This window comes from Sorex fumeus, unplaced genomic scaffold, assembly GCF_029834395.1.
Source record: "Sorex fumeus unplaced genomic scaffold, SorFum_2.1 ptg000026l, whole genome shotgun sequence".
NCBI lineage: Eukaryota > Metazoa > Chordata > Mammalia > Eulipotyphla > Soricidae > Sorex > Sorex fumeus.
The window spans coordinates 12163983-12180314 of record NW_026606083.1 but is presented as its reverse complement, the minus strand read 5'-3'; the positions used below and the strand labels follow the sequence as shown (position 1 = coordinate 12180314).

Genomic DNA, 16332 nt, shown 5'->3' with positions numbered 1-16332 from the left:
TTGGCTTCTGCAGAGCGGACACACCTTGCCGGCGTGAGGACACTGACCAGCTTCCTCCGGAGCGAGCTCGCGGTAGGTTTTGACATTGAGCCTGTTTATGCAGCAGAATCGCGGGCAGGGATGCAGGGGAGGGGGGCGGGGAGCGGGGCTGGCTGATTTATCTGCAGTGGGGGAATGTTGGATTTGAATTGTCAGTTCTAGCAAGAGTTGCCGCTGAGGCTGGAGGGGGTGGGGGGTGGGGGGGGGAAGCAGTTCAAACGTTGTGTGTATGTGTGTGTGTGTGTGTGTGTGTGTGTGTGTGTGTGTGTTGGGAGCTTTGAGACCTGCGTCTGGGAAAGACAGATCTGGGGGGGCTTCCCGTGAAGAGAGCCCCAAGGAGGGGAGGTCACCTTTCAGTGACCTGCGGCTTCCGATTTCCCCCTTTTTTTGGGCTCCCTGAGCGCCGTTCCCACCCCCGCCCCTCTTCTTCCCACCCCCTCCCCGCCCTCCCCCACCCGCTGCCGCAGCCCCTGCGAGATGCTGCGGCCGGGCCCCTCCGCAGCAGCCGCCTGGCTCTGAAGCCCGGTTTCTGGCTGCTTCGCAGGCACCTTGCGGGAGCGTGAGTGCATGGGAGACGGAGAGCATGGCAGTGCAGCTGGTCCCCGACTCGGCGCTCAGCCTGCTGATGGTGAGTACCGGGCGAGCCGGAGCTGGCTTGGGGGAGGGGGCGGCAGGCAGCGCCCAGCGCCTGCCTCTCCCTCCGCTGCACCAGCCGGGCTGGCCGCGCGCGGACATGTTCCAGAAGGCTCGGCCGCCGCCGCCTCCGGAGCGCTTCCTCGGGTGAGAGTCGCAGCCGTGACAAAGCACTCCGGGGAGAAGCGGCCTGGCTGGGCCAGGCAGGAAACTTGTTGCTGGAACGCTATTTGGAGAGATGGGCTTGCTAACAGGTGCTCCGAGCCCCCGGAACCAGATTCCCAGCCACGGGGCTGCAGCAGCCGCCCCCTCCTCCTCCTTGCCCCTGGGGCTTCTGCAGCCCATGTCATGTTTGTGTGTTTTGTACCTTCTCTGGCAGCCCTGAGATTGAGGGCCTGGGGGAGGGTTCGGGAGAGGGGGCTGCGGGAGGGAGGTCCGGTCTCCCTTGGCTCCCCTGGGGAAGCAGTGAGGAGGAGGCTGGTGCCGTGCCCGCCGGGGGCCTTTGGCACACTTGGAAGCCTGGGGAGATGCTGGCAGGCTGCGTGAGACCGGGCGCTTGCGGGTGTGTGGGCCACTGACCTACTTTAGGCTGCTCCCGGGAGCCCCGCGTCAGGAGCCAATCTCAGGAGGCCGGCACTCGGCATAGCAAACAGGGACAGCCACGGCCGCCGCTTGCTGGGACCTGGCCAGCTCTGGGCCTGGCACGAGGCTCCTGAGTCTGCCCTGGCCGGAAGCACCCACCTGGGGCTTTGCTGGCCCACCCCGGGGAGTGCCAGGCGCCGCTGGAGGGCTGGGCTGGGGCTCTGTGATGTGCTCCCAGGCCTGGTGAAGGCCGTGAGGGGGAGTTGCCTGCCCCAAGGGGCCGCCAGCTGGGCCAGGCAAGAGGGGACAGATCCTCTGGTTTCTTGGTGTCCCCCTAAAGGTCATCCAAGCCCCAGAGCCCCTGAAAGGCCCCTGCAGGTGTCTGGCGTCATGGTGGGGAGATGAGCCTCTCTGCCTTCCTGCCTCAAGGACGGGCCTCCTGCCACCCCTCCCCACCCCTTCCGGCCTGACGAAAGCTCTGAGCAGGTCTGCAGGGACTAAACACCCCACTGGTGGTCTGGGTGGAGAGGGTGGGGGGAGCAGGACCATGAGCTCCCCCCAGCTTGACTTCACGGACAGTCTGCATCATGTGTCACGTGGGCCTGCAGCAGGCGCGGGCTCTGGGAGGTGGTGGGGAGAGGCCTGTCAGCTGGGCCAGAGCGCCCGCTCCCATGTGTGTCTCCTGGGGGCTGCAGGTTCATCCTGGCACCCAGACACTGCAGCTTCCCATCCAGCTGTTCCTGCCTCACCACACATGCACACACTGACACACGTGTGCGCCCAGCACACGTGAGCACAGGCACACTCAGCACACACAGGCACGCCCATGCATGCACATCGACGCATACACGCACACACATGTAGTCAGTGCCCATGTGCATACCCATGCAACACACGCCCACACATAGGCACATACCCCCCACATGCACACACACACACCCACACACATTCACACACATATTCACAACATGCACGTTCATATACATGCACACTCATATACTCACACCCCACACATGCACACACATACACATTCATACACATACACACATGCACATTCATATACATAAATGTACATGATGCACACGCAAGCATACACACGTGCACATATACACACATGCTCATTCACACACTTCTACATTCACGCATGCATATTCACACATACATAACATACATGCACATATATGCACACTCACGTCCATTTACATATACACACACACGCATGCACACATGCACTGGCCCTCCTGTCTGGTCACTGTCCTGCAATCTCTGAGGTCCCAGCTCTCTCCTTGTCTCTCAGGGCCTCCTGGGCATCCTGGGGAATCTGCCCGGGACTCCTGACAGGCAGATGGGCAGTGTGTATTTGGTTGGGGACATCCCCGTGCCTCGGGCACTCTGTCCCATTCTGTAGGGTGGCGCCAGTCCGGGGTCGCCGCTAACTGACCTGTTGCGGGAGGGACGCACCCCCGTTTCCCAGCACACAGCTGGCAGCTGTGGGAGCAGGAAGGCAGCGGGAGACAAGGTCAGACCCAGCTGATCAATTGATCAACCCGCCGCTCTGCTGTCAGGATTTATGGCGCCACTGAGGGGCTTGACGGGGCTCAGGGCTGCCCCTGGAGCTCTTGGGTCTGTGCGGGGAGGGGGCTGAGCACTGGGCGAGGAGCCCTAGATTTTGGATGAGGAGGCAGCCAGCGGTTCTGTTCAGCTCAGACTCGCAAGGATGTTGGTTGATGATGAAGTGACCGCGAGATGGACAGTCCCGGGCCTCTCCACCCTGCCCCTTCCTCTCTGGCTGATAGGGCATCCCTCTGCTCAGGGTCCCATCTGGAGACGTGTGGGGGTGGTGTCTGTGGCAGAGGAGCAGCCGGCCTCCTGGTGGGCTCCGTTCGTGTCTCTGTGGCTGTGGGGCCGGGCCAGGGCGGTTCGCTTGAGGTCCTGACATGCGTGATTCCTGGGGTCATCCACACGCTGCGGACCTGACACTCCTGGTGGCTTCTGATGGGTGGGAAGCTGGGGGCCTTGGGAAGGGATGGCAGGTGCCTGCTGCTGCTGGGACGGGCCCCCAGGAGGAATCACCAAACTGCTTGAGGTGGGGACCCCGGGGGGGGGCATGTTAGTGCGTCTCAGTGGGGAGTGAGCATGGGGGGGATGGACAGCACCCATGTGAGAAGGGACCCTTCCAGCAGCTGAGGGAGGGGTTGCCCGGGCTCCCCACCCCCACCTTTGTCACATCTCAGGAGACAGGACAAGGGTTGCTGTCTCCCCGCTGCTGTCGGAACCGTCAGCCCGAGGGAAGGGCTTGCTCTGGGTCAATCACTGACGTCGTGTGGGTCTGGGGACACAACAAGGGCCAGAGCGTGCCAGTGCAGGTCCTCCGTTCCTTTAGCGCCAGGAGAGAGGCTGACCCAACGGGCTTCTGAGGCTGAAAGCTCAGCTGCTCGATTAAAATAGATGTTTAACGTCATGCTGCTGGTTGGGGGATAGCGCACATGGAGCCTTTCTGCCGGCATTACAGACACTCATTCCAGCCCTCTCGCAGCCTTATTTCAAGGCCCAGAACCAGAGTGTGGGAGCCTATTGTGGGCGCATGAGCTGAATTCAAGGGCACCAGCCTCGAGGTCCTTGGGCTCCTCATCTGTTATCCCCCCCTCCCCAAGATGTGTGGGGTCTTGAGAACTGATCTTCTAGCACTTTGGATCAGTCCTTCGGGGACCTCACCTCTGGGCCATGTGGCATTTCCACATTTCTCGTGGGTGTCTGTCTTCCTGTTTGTCATCCACTGTGGTGAAATGAGAAACAAAAGTGACCCCCCCCCCCCAGTCTGGTATAAACTAAAGACTAAAATCTGGCTTGATTCTAACTAGAAGTATTTTCATATCCATAAAAGCCGTTCCCAGGGATGGAGTGATAGCACAGCGGGTAGGGCACTTACCTTGTATGCAGCCAATCTGGGGTTGATCCTGGTACCACCCATGATCCCTGAGCCCTGCCAAGAGTGATCTCTGAGCACAACCAGGCATGGTCCCTAAACTAAACCAAAGCAAAACAACAACCAAAACATCCCAAAGCAAAACCAAAAATCTTGCCACGTCTTCACGATCCCTTCCTCTTGATTATTCTCTTAGACATGTCCAGTTATGCTCTACAGTCGAAACATTCCAGAGACTGGTGCCTCTGATCCCTGAGCATTGCCAGGGATGGGCCCAAACAAATAAAAAAATTATATCTGGAAATACTCTTCGCTTGTGAGGCCGAGAAGCCTGTGGGTGATAATCTTCAGAGCATGAAGGTGGCAGGCCTGAGAGAAAGAGCGTGGAGTGAAGGCGCTTACCTTGTCAGCCCCGGTTTAGTCTCTGGTGTTCAGGAATTGGTCCCTGGAGCACTGCTGGGAGTGATCCCTGAGCATAGGCCCAGAAATAAACCCTGAGAATTTCCACCGCTTAATGTCCCACTTAAAATCAAGCAGCAAGGGAGAGACGTGAATGAGACTGTCCTAAAGGCTGTCTCCCTTCCTCAATCTCAAGTCTCCAGAATTCTCTTACGAAGACAGCTCCGGGGTCTGTTTGGGATAAATGCCGCCGAATAATCTGCTTCCTGTAACTCTCTCTTTGATTTCATCTCATTGTAGAGTCTCCCCCCATCCTCCCTCTGCTGTTGTTTCTCCCATTTGGGTAATATTCATTTTTTTTCCCCTCAAGTGATGCTGAGCGCCTTTTCTGTGCAGGAGGGGTGCAAGCCAGTCTGGTTTTCAAATGAACTTCAGGTCTTATTTGCACACTCAAATTCAGAGACCCATAGTGGCGATAGCAAGATGGTGCTCGGGGAAGAGCCGCAGAGGCCTTAGAGGAGCAGTCCGAGACCACACAGCTAGGCCTCATGTGGGCCCTGGGGTGCGCTGCGGGTGCACGCCTGTCGCGGCGGGGAACTGGGTGTTTCCATTGAGGTGCTGGATTGAGTGCGGTCAGTCAAGGGAAGCATCTGCAGGAGAAAAGCGGTTCACGGCCAGGAGCTGCCCAGAGAGTGGGAGTGGTAGGTCAGCGATGGCAAGTTCGGACACAGGGTCACGGGGCTGTGGCAGGTTGAGGGTAGCACCCGGACATTCAGGGGACCACGCCATGTTGGGGATCACAGGCCAAGCCTGGGTTCCAGCCCTCAGTGCCCTCTCTCCAGCCCCTTTGCCTAGTTCCTGCTGAAACCAAGAATTCTCCCCCCATCTCTGCTGGCCACAGCAGAGGGTTAGATGGGCATTTTGTCTGGAAGAACGTTGCTCCCGCACAACTGCACAGGCTGTGTTGGGGGGCACTTCCTCCCTCTTTATTGAGCTGATTGTCATATAACTCAGAGGGAGGAAGTGGTGTAGCCAGTTACTCTGATGTTCCAGAACTTTCCTGTCACACTATGGCTGCCAATGAAGCACTGCAAAGTCTTCCCCCACGTCACGAAGTCATTGTGTGTGTGTGTGTGTGTGTGTGTGTGTGTGTGTGTGTATGTGTGCGCTGATGAGAACAGAAGGTGGTCTGTTCCCAGCATCCTTCAAGCACATGATGCATTGAGAGCCCTAGTCACTGAATGATGAGCTGCTGTATACTCAGCCCCGCTTCCTTCCCTAGGTACCCACCTTCCACACAAGCCGTCGTCTGGGCTGTTGTTGGGAGCACGGTGGGTGGGTGTCTCCTGGAGACACTGTTTTCATTTCCTTGGATGTGGGGCTGGGAGGCATTGTTGCTTCTCAGATTGAGAAGCAAGCAAAAGGAAGTGAGTGTTCATGTGACCTTGGAAATGATCATAAGACCTCGGGAAATGATCATTCACGGCCAAGGGCAGGTGTGGGATGAGAGAGTGAGGGATGGATGAATGGCTGGCTGGGTGAAGGAGAGATTTTTTGGGGGGTGAGTGGGAAGGAAAGTTGGATAAGCAGGTCGGACCTCACTAGAGAAAACATTGCAAATGTACCTCAAAGACTGGCCTGGAGTCTGGGGATTTGGGATGGATTTAATGGATGTGGGGGTTGGCGCCTTTAACTTGAAAATGCAAAGGGTGCCCTGAGATGGTGAGAGGGAGGCCCCCAATTTACAGATGGTGACACACTGAATAGGTGGGAGAAAAGAGGCAGCTTGGCGAGCCCCAGCCGCCCTGTGAAAGCAGAGTCCTCAGTGCCCTGGCAGGAGGAGGCATCAGGGCCGCGGAGGGCTGGCCACAGCCTGGAGAAGACTCAGCAGCTGGAGCGTAAGGCCACTGCGCTGAAGATGTGGCGTGACCCTGATCTCTGCGGGGAGATGGCTAGTGGAAAGGCAGGAATGGTCATCAAGGCCAGGCGTTCCATTTGGAGAGGCAGCTCTGGGAGCCTGGGAACACTGACAGACATGAGAAAGGACACTAGGTCAAAGCTGCAGATGGGGACAGCTGGGAGCCCCATCCAGAGACGCCCTGCCATCCCTTTGTTCCAGACCATGCCTCCCCACATCAATGGGATCTTGGCTTTGAGATTATGCTTCCGTGTGTTCCCTGTACTGCATGACCTCCTTGATGCCAGGTGTGGGCTTTTTGGTGTGAAATGCAGATTAAGTACAGTTTCCTGCTAGAGGCTCTCTCTTATTCCTGCCTGGCACAGCTGAACTAGCTACATATGAACTTCAACTATTCCTGCACCTTCAAGTGGCTGAATGTATGTGTGCATCATGTATTATGTAGGTATATGTACATCCCCCACCTGTCTATCCATCAGCCCATCCTCACTTTTATCCATCCATCCATCCATCCATTTACCCATTCATCATTCACCCACTCATTCATTCACCCACCAGTGCACCCACTCATCCACTCACTCATCCACTCACCCATCCACCCACCCATCTACCCACCCATTAACCTACCCATCCATCCATCCATCTATACATCCATCCATCCAACCATTGGCCCATCCATCCACCCACCCACCCATCTGTCCACTCATCCATCCATCCATCCATCCATCCATCCATCCATCCATCCATCCATTCATCCATCCATCCATCTGTCCATCCACATGTATGTGTGTGACTATTTAGGATCTACAGCCTTGCATCTACTCTACATTCTATGACTTTAACCCCCCATTCTATCCTGCTCCTGAATTTTGTGGGCCAAGAGTTCCATCTGGAGCCTGTAAAAGGTTCAAATCTGCATCGCTTGTCTGCAGCTGTGGGAAAATTAAAGTGTGCAACTTGACCTCTGAAATCTGAGGGGTCTCTACACAAGTGTCTTACAGTGGGTGTGGCGCCCAAACAACCCAAGGCAGATTCTCTTCAGCCCATGGGCTCTCTGCACACGGCCTAGTTTTTCTCACAACATGGCTGCTTCATGGCAGGGCTGTGCGGCAGCTTGGGACCTGAGCCAAGGACCCAAGCTACGGGGGCAGAGCCAGTAGCTCCTGGAGACCGGTCTCAGCAGTCACAGACCCGCCTCTGCTGCATGTTACTGGTGACCAACAACTGATTCTCACTGCAAGAGGTCAGCCTAGTTTGTGGCACACTGAGGAACAATCCAGAGGGTGTCGTCTGCTCTGCCACGTTCCTGTGGTACAGCTTGTCTGTGGGACTTTGCTCTGGGGAAGCATTCCTTGAGACAGGTTGACTGAGTGAGTTAATCAGACAGAGAGGATTTTAGCTTTTTCTTGCTACCTTACAAAGAGTCATCTTTGAGTTTTCAGATTTTTTTGCCCCCAGTTTGAACATCCGTGGAGTAAGTTGGGCTGCATGCTGCTGGAACAAGACCTCAAATGTGAGGGAGGTGCATGGACTACCTGCTACCCTGGGACCCCTAAGGTCCCCGGCTGAGTTCTCACAGCATCCTGTTGCTTCCTTTCCTACTTGGCGTTTGAAATAATAAACTTGCTCGGCATCTTTATGGCTCCTGTGTCAATGTGTGAGCAGGGATGTGGGTTCGTACCGGAACTGAAATGGAGTGTGAGTATAATTGAGCCATAATGAACACGACGGTGTGTGTGGAGGTCATTTCCCAGGGATTAATGATGGGGCAAACGTGTTTGTGGCCCGAGGCAAAGTCTCTGGTCATTAGCCTAGTTTGCCATTAATATTCCTGGCAATGCTGGAGGTTGGACCATTAAGACCGCTGCCATATGCCGGGCAATCAGCACACAGGACCATTACCTGTGTCAACAGCCATCCGTTTCCTCTCTGCTCCCCATCATGGTGGGGCAAGAAAACCCCTCCTTCCCCAAAAACCATTTGTGGAGGGTCACAGAGAGAGACACACACAGTGACCAGTCCCAGGGGCAGAGGGTGGGGTGGAGGGAAGGATAGGGAGGTCTGGGCACACCCTGCCCTCAAGCAGAGAGCTCAGCCAAAATTTGGTCCATTGGAGCAATCAACGTTACATGCTGATAAATTGTGAACAGGCCTTTGGGATTCTCATCCAGGGAGCATATGGCCCCATGCAGACCCCATGACACTTCAAGGAAGTCGCAAGTGAAAATCGTGCAAGTAGACGTCATTGCGCAGACTTGGGGGGAGGTGAGGGCAGTTACAGGAAGGAATCAAGGTCAGAAAGGGCCGGAGTGGGGAAGGGGTGAGAGCATGGGCAGATACTGCACCTGGCACTGGGGTTTCTGGTGCATTGTCAGGGTTGGAGGGGGGGAGGGGCATGTGCTGAAGGTCCTGAGGAGGCAAGAGAAGGAAATGGTCACATGGGCCTTGGGAGAGGCAGCCCTGCTGGGGGCCGAGGTGCTGGAGGCCAGGCCAGCGGTAGGAGAGCTGGTCCCCAAAGTGGCTCAGCCTCTGACTGGAGCAGGGAGGGGCTGGGGTGACCTCATGCTTCCCTGCTGGGGCCAAACCAGGGAAGAATATCCAGGAGGATGGATTCAGAAGTGCACAAGGACCTAGAACTTGTGTGAGGGAGGCCTGCCTTCCTCGGAGACGTGAGCGCAAAACGGGGGCGATGACCACCACTGACCACTGTTGACCCCTGCCTAGACCCCTCTCCAGTCCCGCTTCAGCTTGTGTCTTGAAGCACAGAGTCTGCGGGAAAGGAGGGAAACACACGCCGTGTTTTAGTCATTTCACTCGGATCATCCAGGCGGGCCGGCAATATGGTGGAAATGATTTTGGAAACTCTTGGTAGTTGTTAACCACTTGAATATTCATCCGCTGGAGCCAGACCAAAGGGTGACACCAAATTCTTCCAACCATCATGCAGTTTTCGCAGTTACATTTCTTTTGCTAGTTTTCGCTAATTGGGGGCTAGGTTTTTTAAAAATATATATGTATATATTTATATGGTTAAGTATATGAAGACACACATACATAAAGGGGCATTAGAGTAAAAATAAGTTTGTCACTAACCCCAAGCTTTAATCCTTTTTATTCTTGTGTATCCTTCCAGAAATTCTTAATTTATTCTATGTTCATGTATACATAAATACAAATATACATCTTTCTATATAAATATATACTCCCAAACCCTATTATAGGGCTACATTGCTCTTTTTATTTTATATTAAATTTTTATTTATTTTGTGGAGGGACTTCCCAGTAGTTCTCAGGGGATCCTCAGACCCCACCCATGACCACCCCACACACACACTCCCCTGTCAACTGGGCTAGTGGTTCTGTATAATGGCCCAAGACTGTAATGCTGCCTATCCTGAGGAGCCAGGGATGATCTTGGCCACTCTGGTGGTGTTTGGGGACTCACCCAGCAGCGCTTGGGGGACATGGAGTGTCAGGGACTGAGCTGGGTTGGTCCCATGCCCCTGTGCTCTCTCTGGCATTGACATCATTCTCTGTACCGGCTACATTGTCCGACAGTCTGCTTTCTTTAGCCCCTCCCTTTCCAGTGGGCGTCAGGCCCTTCCCCATGCTCTGTGATCTCCGCTACTCCTTTGCACACTCACAGGCAAGCATCATAGTGCCCAGATGTGACTGTCCCCAAGATCACGTCCTCGATAGAGCAAGCTGACCCAAGGGTGTACTGTTGGCATATTTAATAGATGTGGTCATCTCACTGTCTTTGAAAAGGACCAGGCAAGTTTGTCTTTAAAAATTCTATATTCAGGTCTCCAGGAATTGCAGAACCCATACTGATGGGCTGGCACGGGATATAGGGCACATCGGGAAAGTATACTATTCTCCAAAGGGTATTTAGACTCTTACTGTATAAACAATCACAGCATTAAATGTCTGAGAAATTCAAGTGGCAAATGAGCAGTGAATATCAATCGCACAGCTGCTACTGCTTAGAGGCAGATGGCCTTTTAATTTTATATCCCAAGAATTATACCCGAATTTCATTCCCTCCTTCAGATGGCCCCTCCTCCTCTCTTTTTTTTTAAACTGAGAAAATGGTTTCTTGTCCTTCCACATATCAGAACAATTTTAACAGAGAGTACAAAGGAACCCAACCATTCTTCCACCTTTTATCAAGCATATACCTGGTACTGGGGTTTGACCCAGGAGGAGTCCTGAGGGTTAGAACAGGGAGCGTCCTGGTAGAGATATTCTATGACAGGCTTCCAGCCTTCAGAAACCCTCATGATCGGGATTGAAGCACCAATGTGTTGAATGTTCTGTGACAGCAGCCTCACAGGAGTGTGGAAGGGCCAAGCTGGGTAATCCGCCCATTGGTGCCAGACCCGCAAAGGAGGAAGAGACATTCTGGGCTGTGGGCTCTGGGGGTTGGCTCAATATGGGGGAGCCGGTGGGTGAAACATTGGGAGTAGTGTTGGATGTCCTGTGGCAGGGGGAGGAGATGTCGGGGGTGGGGGGCCTGAGGTGGGGAGTGTGGATGCTCACTGACTGGTTACGTGGGATGAACCACATAAGAAAGCTGAGTCTGGCCAGAATTCCGGGGAAAATGCAGCTAAAGAAGCGGCCGTGCCGGGCAGAGTGTGTGGGGCTAAGGCCAGGCAGGGGGATCTAATGGATGCACGAGTCCCACGGAACCCGTGTGGCACCCGCTCTGTCTGGCTCTTACTGAGCCCCTGGCCACTGACATGGACCCTTTCTAGTCCCCTCCCCCCTGAAATTCTGTCCTTGTCCTGCACCGAACTTTGCAAATGACTTAAATTTAGGGATAGAGTCACTTGCTTCCGAGGTCCTGATGGAGGTTCCAGAAAAATTTCTTCAACTGAAGACTTGAAGTGTGGTGACGAAGGGGAAGGTTGACAAGGTTGATATTGGGACCAGGGGTGGGGAGGCCTGGGCAAGTGAGCAGGTGGCGTGGCCAGCCTGAGGGAACCCAAGAGGATGCTCAAAGGCAAAGGTCACAGGGAGTGAGGGGTCAGCACAACGAGCATTCACTGCCTCCCCCCCCCCCCCCGTCCATGTCCCTTGTGGGATGCTGCCAGGCAGTGAAAAGTGAACCCAGGGCCCCTCACCCAAGGAGTGGGTCAGCAAGGACAAAATGACAAGGCCAGGTGAGACATGGACAGTGTGTGGCTCGGGCGCTTGGCCCGGGGAGGCTAGAGAAGTGGAGCCCTGCAGATGTGGGGGGAGTTGGGGTAACATCCTGGGCAGCAAGCTGGGAACATGTTAGCATTGAAGTAGGAGCATGGCTGAGGATGCCCAGAGAGGTGATGCCAGGGAGGAATGGCCAGACTGGCCCTGCATCAGTCGTTGAGTTCATTTGGAGTAGAATCCACCATGATGGTTGAGTGTGTGTGTGTGTGTGTGTGTATGCGTGTGCATGTGTGTTGCATGTGAGTGTGTGTGTGTTTCATGCCCAGGTGTGAGCAGGGAGGAGAATGGAGATGTGCCAATCACTGCGTGAGGCATGGGTGTTGGCTCAAGGCACGTGGTGGGGTCTGGCTGGGCAGGTGCCCAGAGGAAGGGCAGGTGGCTGACCCATCTGTCAATCTGCCAAGTTCCCAGGATTCAATCTTGGGAGACAACTTGACAGTCCCCTTCCAACACCCTGTCCCTGTCAGATGTCGCTTCTCTGTGGGTGGCTTCTGGAAGGCTCTCTGCATTCGCCTGATGTTCGGCTTTGTCTGGGAGCTGCGGTCTGAATGGAAGATCTGCACACAGAATCTCTGTCTTCTGAGGAAGAGGAAACAGGAGGGTGGCCACTGTCCCAGAGAAATGCTCAATTTCGGACTCTACAGAGACATACTCAGAGCCCAGGGCTTGGGCACTGTCTGCACGCAGCCAACTCCAGCTCAACCGAGCATTGCTGGGAGCAATTCCCCCCACCCCAGTCACAGAGCTGGAAGTAGCCCCCCAGGCACTTCTGAGTGTGGCCCCCACCCCCAAAAGTGCTGCTGTATGAGAGTGCAGAGAATATTTCCAGTAACGGCTGCGGTCAAAGGTCTTGAAGGTGGCTTAATTTAGGGTGAGAGACTCTTGTCATTCTCTGTGATGCGACGATGCGACATCAGTTCATGGGGTTTCTTGCAGCGTTAGTTCGTCAGATATCCAGTCCTTGTGCTGGGTTGAGAGGACCTGTCGTTTAGATCTTGCCCCACCCCCACCCCTCGAATTGTGTGGCCCTCAGCACCCTCCTTCCTGCTGGAACTTTTCAAACACTTGTCGTTCAGCCTAAAAACAGACTCGCAAGAAATGCAGTCTCTACCCAAAGCTGAGGACAGAAGAAGCCTTTGCATTTCAAAGAGTTCGCTCTTTCATGGGGACGGAAAGCCATATTTCCCCCAATCTGTTCCTGCATAATTTTATGCCATTTTTTTCTAATTATGGTAACAGAACAGGAAAAATCCAGACTGCTGTCACATTCTCAGTACTTTCCTCAAAGAAGGGGAAAAAAGGGTCTCAGTCTCTGCGCCCAAGAGCAGGAAACAAAGAAAGGCGGCAAATGCCCTCATCCCATCTCTCTTCCTGATCCCCCCAGAGTCATTTAAACGTGTTGCTCAAGACCCATTAGAGCCATTTGGAGGAGAGCATTTGCCTTTGCCATTGGTACCAATCAATAGTACAATTGGTCCATCAATAGATTTTAAATGTGCTTCAGAAATGGCTGCCGCAGATTTAGAAAATGAAATTTTATCGAGCCGGGCTTCCTTTGTCCGAGGGACTGAGCTTCAGTGCAATAAAAATCAGATTTCCCCTCCTAATTGCACCAAGTCTGCCAGATGGGTGAGGAGAAACTGAGGCATTGCAGGTTTTGTCTCGGGATGCATAGGGGGAGGGGGGACAAGGCAGTGAGAGGATGGAATCGGGAGCCCCAGACCACTAGGGCTGAAGGGAAGGTCGAAGTCTCCTTCCCAGGCATCTTGCCCGTAACCTAAGGGCTCTGTGCGGCCAGCTCCCTGACTGTCAGGCAGGGCAATAGTCCAGCAGGGAGGGTGTTTGCTTGGCACGCAGCCGATCCAGGTTTGATCCCTGGTAATTCCTGAGTGCAGACAGAACCAGGAGGAACCCCCAAGCATAGCCGGTGTGATCCAAAAAGCCAAAAGAAAAAAATTCCCTGACCACTCCCTAGAACTTTCCTGACTGCCGGCAGAAGCTAGATGAGGCGTCTCTGGGAAGGAAAACCAATGCTGCCCCACGAAACTGCCGACGCAGCTTGCCCGGTACTGCTTCCCTCCCCTCCCCCGTGCCTGCAGGGCCCTCATGGATGGGGGTTGCAGATGCCAGAGTGCTGAGAAACGCCATTTGTCCCCCAGCATAAAGGACATTCGCAGCCCTGGCTGTGTGGGCATGGGTGTCCACAGGACAGGATCGAAGGCCCCTTCGCGTGCCGTACAGGTGAGATTTCAGCACCATCGTGGCCGTGAGCCTTGGAACAGACTCCAGCCAGGGCACGTCCATGGCACTTGCTGTATGCTCAGGCGCTTAACCTCCCCCATCCTTAACACATGCGTGATGCCTGCATGCATCCTGCAGTCCAGCGCCTTCTGGGGCTACAGCTACAGGACGGAGGTGGAAGTTCAAGTGTGTGTGTGGGGGGGGGACCCAGATCTTATTTCTGGGGATGCCTATCTGCTTCCTTGCTGACACCCAGATTCTCAGGTGCCCTGGGAGGGTGACAGGACAGGAGTCACCCCCCCCACACACACTTAGAAGCCACCTGACCCACTGCTCTGACCTCGTGTCACCCAGATTGCTCCCCCCAAACCCTGCTTCTACAGATGGCCGTGATGTAGGGTTAGGTACTCCTCCAAGGCATGGAGTCCGGGCATGGCCAGGCTCTCAGTCCTCGAACCCCGACCTAACAGGCATAGCCCAGCCCCTCCCCGCAGTGCTTGTCTCAGGTCCACTCTTGGGTTCCAACCAGTGGTGTCTCCTCATGTGGCCTTTGCTTCCATGGCCCACGGAACTTGAGTTATTTTATCAGAGAGAAGTGTCAGAAGTCCGGAGCCAAGAATCAGAGGTGGAGAAAGAGGTGTCTGTGGACGCGGAAAGAATGTTCAAATGTTCTGCATCTTCCTGGTTCCTCTTTAGTCATCAGAGCCTTTGTTTTGGCCCCAGGCCACACAAAGTGATGCTTTGGGGCTACTCCCAGCTCAGTGCTCAGGGGCACTCCTGGCGGGTGGTCCTTGGAGATCTATCTGTCAGTGCCAGGGATGGAACTCAGGCCTCCTACATGCACAGAAAAGAGTCCCATTGGAACCCCCAGAGTGCTTCTCTACAGGGAGGGGATTTGCTGGTGGCTGCCAGTTATTCTTGCCCATCCCGTTGCCAGAGGAGGTAGTGGGAAACCAAATCTAGTTTCCTCAAAACTCCAAACCCAGCCTCGTAGACCTGAGCACGCCCGAGTTTGTAGCAGCATTACTCACACTGGCCGGCAGGTGGCAGCATCCCAGGTGTCATGGGATGAAGGGACCAGTCATAGGATGTCTCATAGGATGGGGAGCCCTCCAGGTCCGTAAGAGGACTTAAATTCCCACTGCAGTGCGATGAGCCCCAGGACCCCATGCCAGAGTGAACTAGATAGTGGTCAAAAGGCCAGTATGGGGGGGAGAGAGAGAGAGAGAGAGAGAGAGAGAGAGAGAGAGAGAGAGAGAGAGAGAGAGAGAGAGCGCCAGCCAAAGGTCTGCTCCAGTGGCTTGCAGGCAAGAGGCTTGGTACCGAGGCACCATCCCTGACTCTGTGGCCTCCAAACACATCAAGAGGCTATGTGGCTCTTGTTCACCTGTTAAAACACTAAATAAATCAGAGGGACAGAGATAGAGCAGATGGTTAGCCCTAGGTTTGATCCCCAGAACCATATGGGCCCCTAAGCACACTGGGAGTGACCCCTGAGTCACTTAGCTGGTTGACTGCTGAGCGCTGCCGGTGTACCCTTCAAAAGTACAGGAGGGGGAAGTAATAGTACAGCGGGCAGGGCGCTTGCTTTGCACACAGTCAACCGAGGTTTGATTCATGTAATTTATGACCATGACTCTCACCAAGGCAAGAGGGAAGGAAGCCGGGGAGTCCTCATTAAACCCCGTTGGCACGAAACTCTCTGTGGGGGCACAGCAGCGTCTGACAGCTTAGCAACCAGCAGTACCAACCCTTCTTTGCTGGTGCCTGAGTTCCTCTGGGCACTGCTGAAGATACCCTCCCCGCCCCCCCCCCCACCATCACCACTGGCTCCCGTAGCGGGTGGGGGCTGAGAGCACAGGGCGGGGGACCCAGAGACGTGACTTCCGGATGGACAGAGCTGGCAGCCAGCGCAGGTGGTGCCCGGAAGGCCTTTCCAAGCAGGTAACAGGGCGTGGCGCTGCAGAGCGCCCCCTGCAGGTAAAGAGCAGCCTGCACCAGCCTTGCCAGCTCAGCTTGCAAGGGAGTACCCTGTCCCCGGCGATTATGACTGTGTATTGTCACACCTCTCGTCTGTCTCAGCTGTGTCGTGGGTGGGAGCAGGGGCGGTTCCGATGGCAGGAATCTCCATTCCCGGGCCAGACCATTCAGTTTTGCCTTTTCTTTTATAAGTGTAGATATTTCTGGCAAGGTAACTGAAAAGGCTGAAATAGTCATTGTAAAATCATTTAATGCAGTGCCGAGAGGAGGGAAACGATGGGCTGCTCTGTGCGAGGCTTCAAGCGGTCCTCGCCATCATTTTCTGAGCTGATTTCTGAGACAATCAACCATCTGAGGCATTTGGGGCACACGCTCCACAGTGCTCAGGACTCTTTCCTGGTGCTGT

The 16332-nt window shown here is 54.8% G+C and overlaps 1 protein-coding gene across 1 annotated transcript in view; it reads left to right on the top strand.

Annotated features, from left to right (window-relative positions):
* The first annotated feature begins 621 nt into the window (after positions 1–621).
* Positions 622–16332, top strand: part of FRMD4A (FERM domain containing 4A) — a 355455-nt gene continuing 339744 nt past the window's right edge. The window contains exon 1 of the mRNA XM_056114612.1: positions 622–667. Within this exon, the coding sequence (XP_055970587.1) occupies positions 623–667 (45 nt within the window). The 5' untranslated portion in view covers position 622. The remainder of the gene's footprint in view (positions 668–16332) is intronic.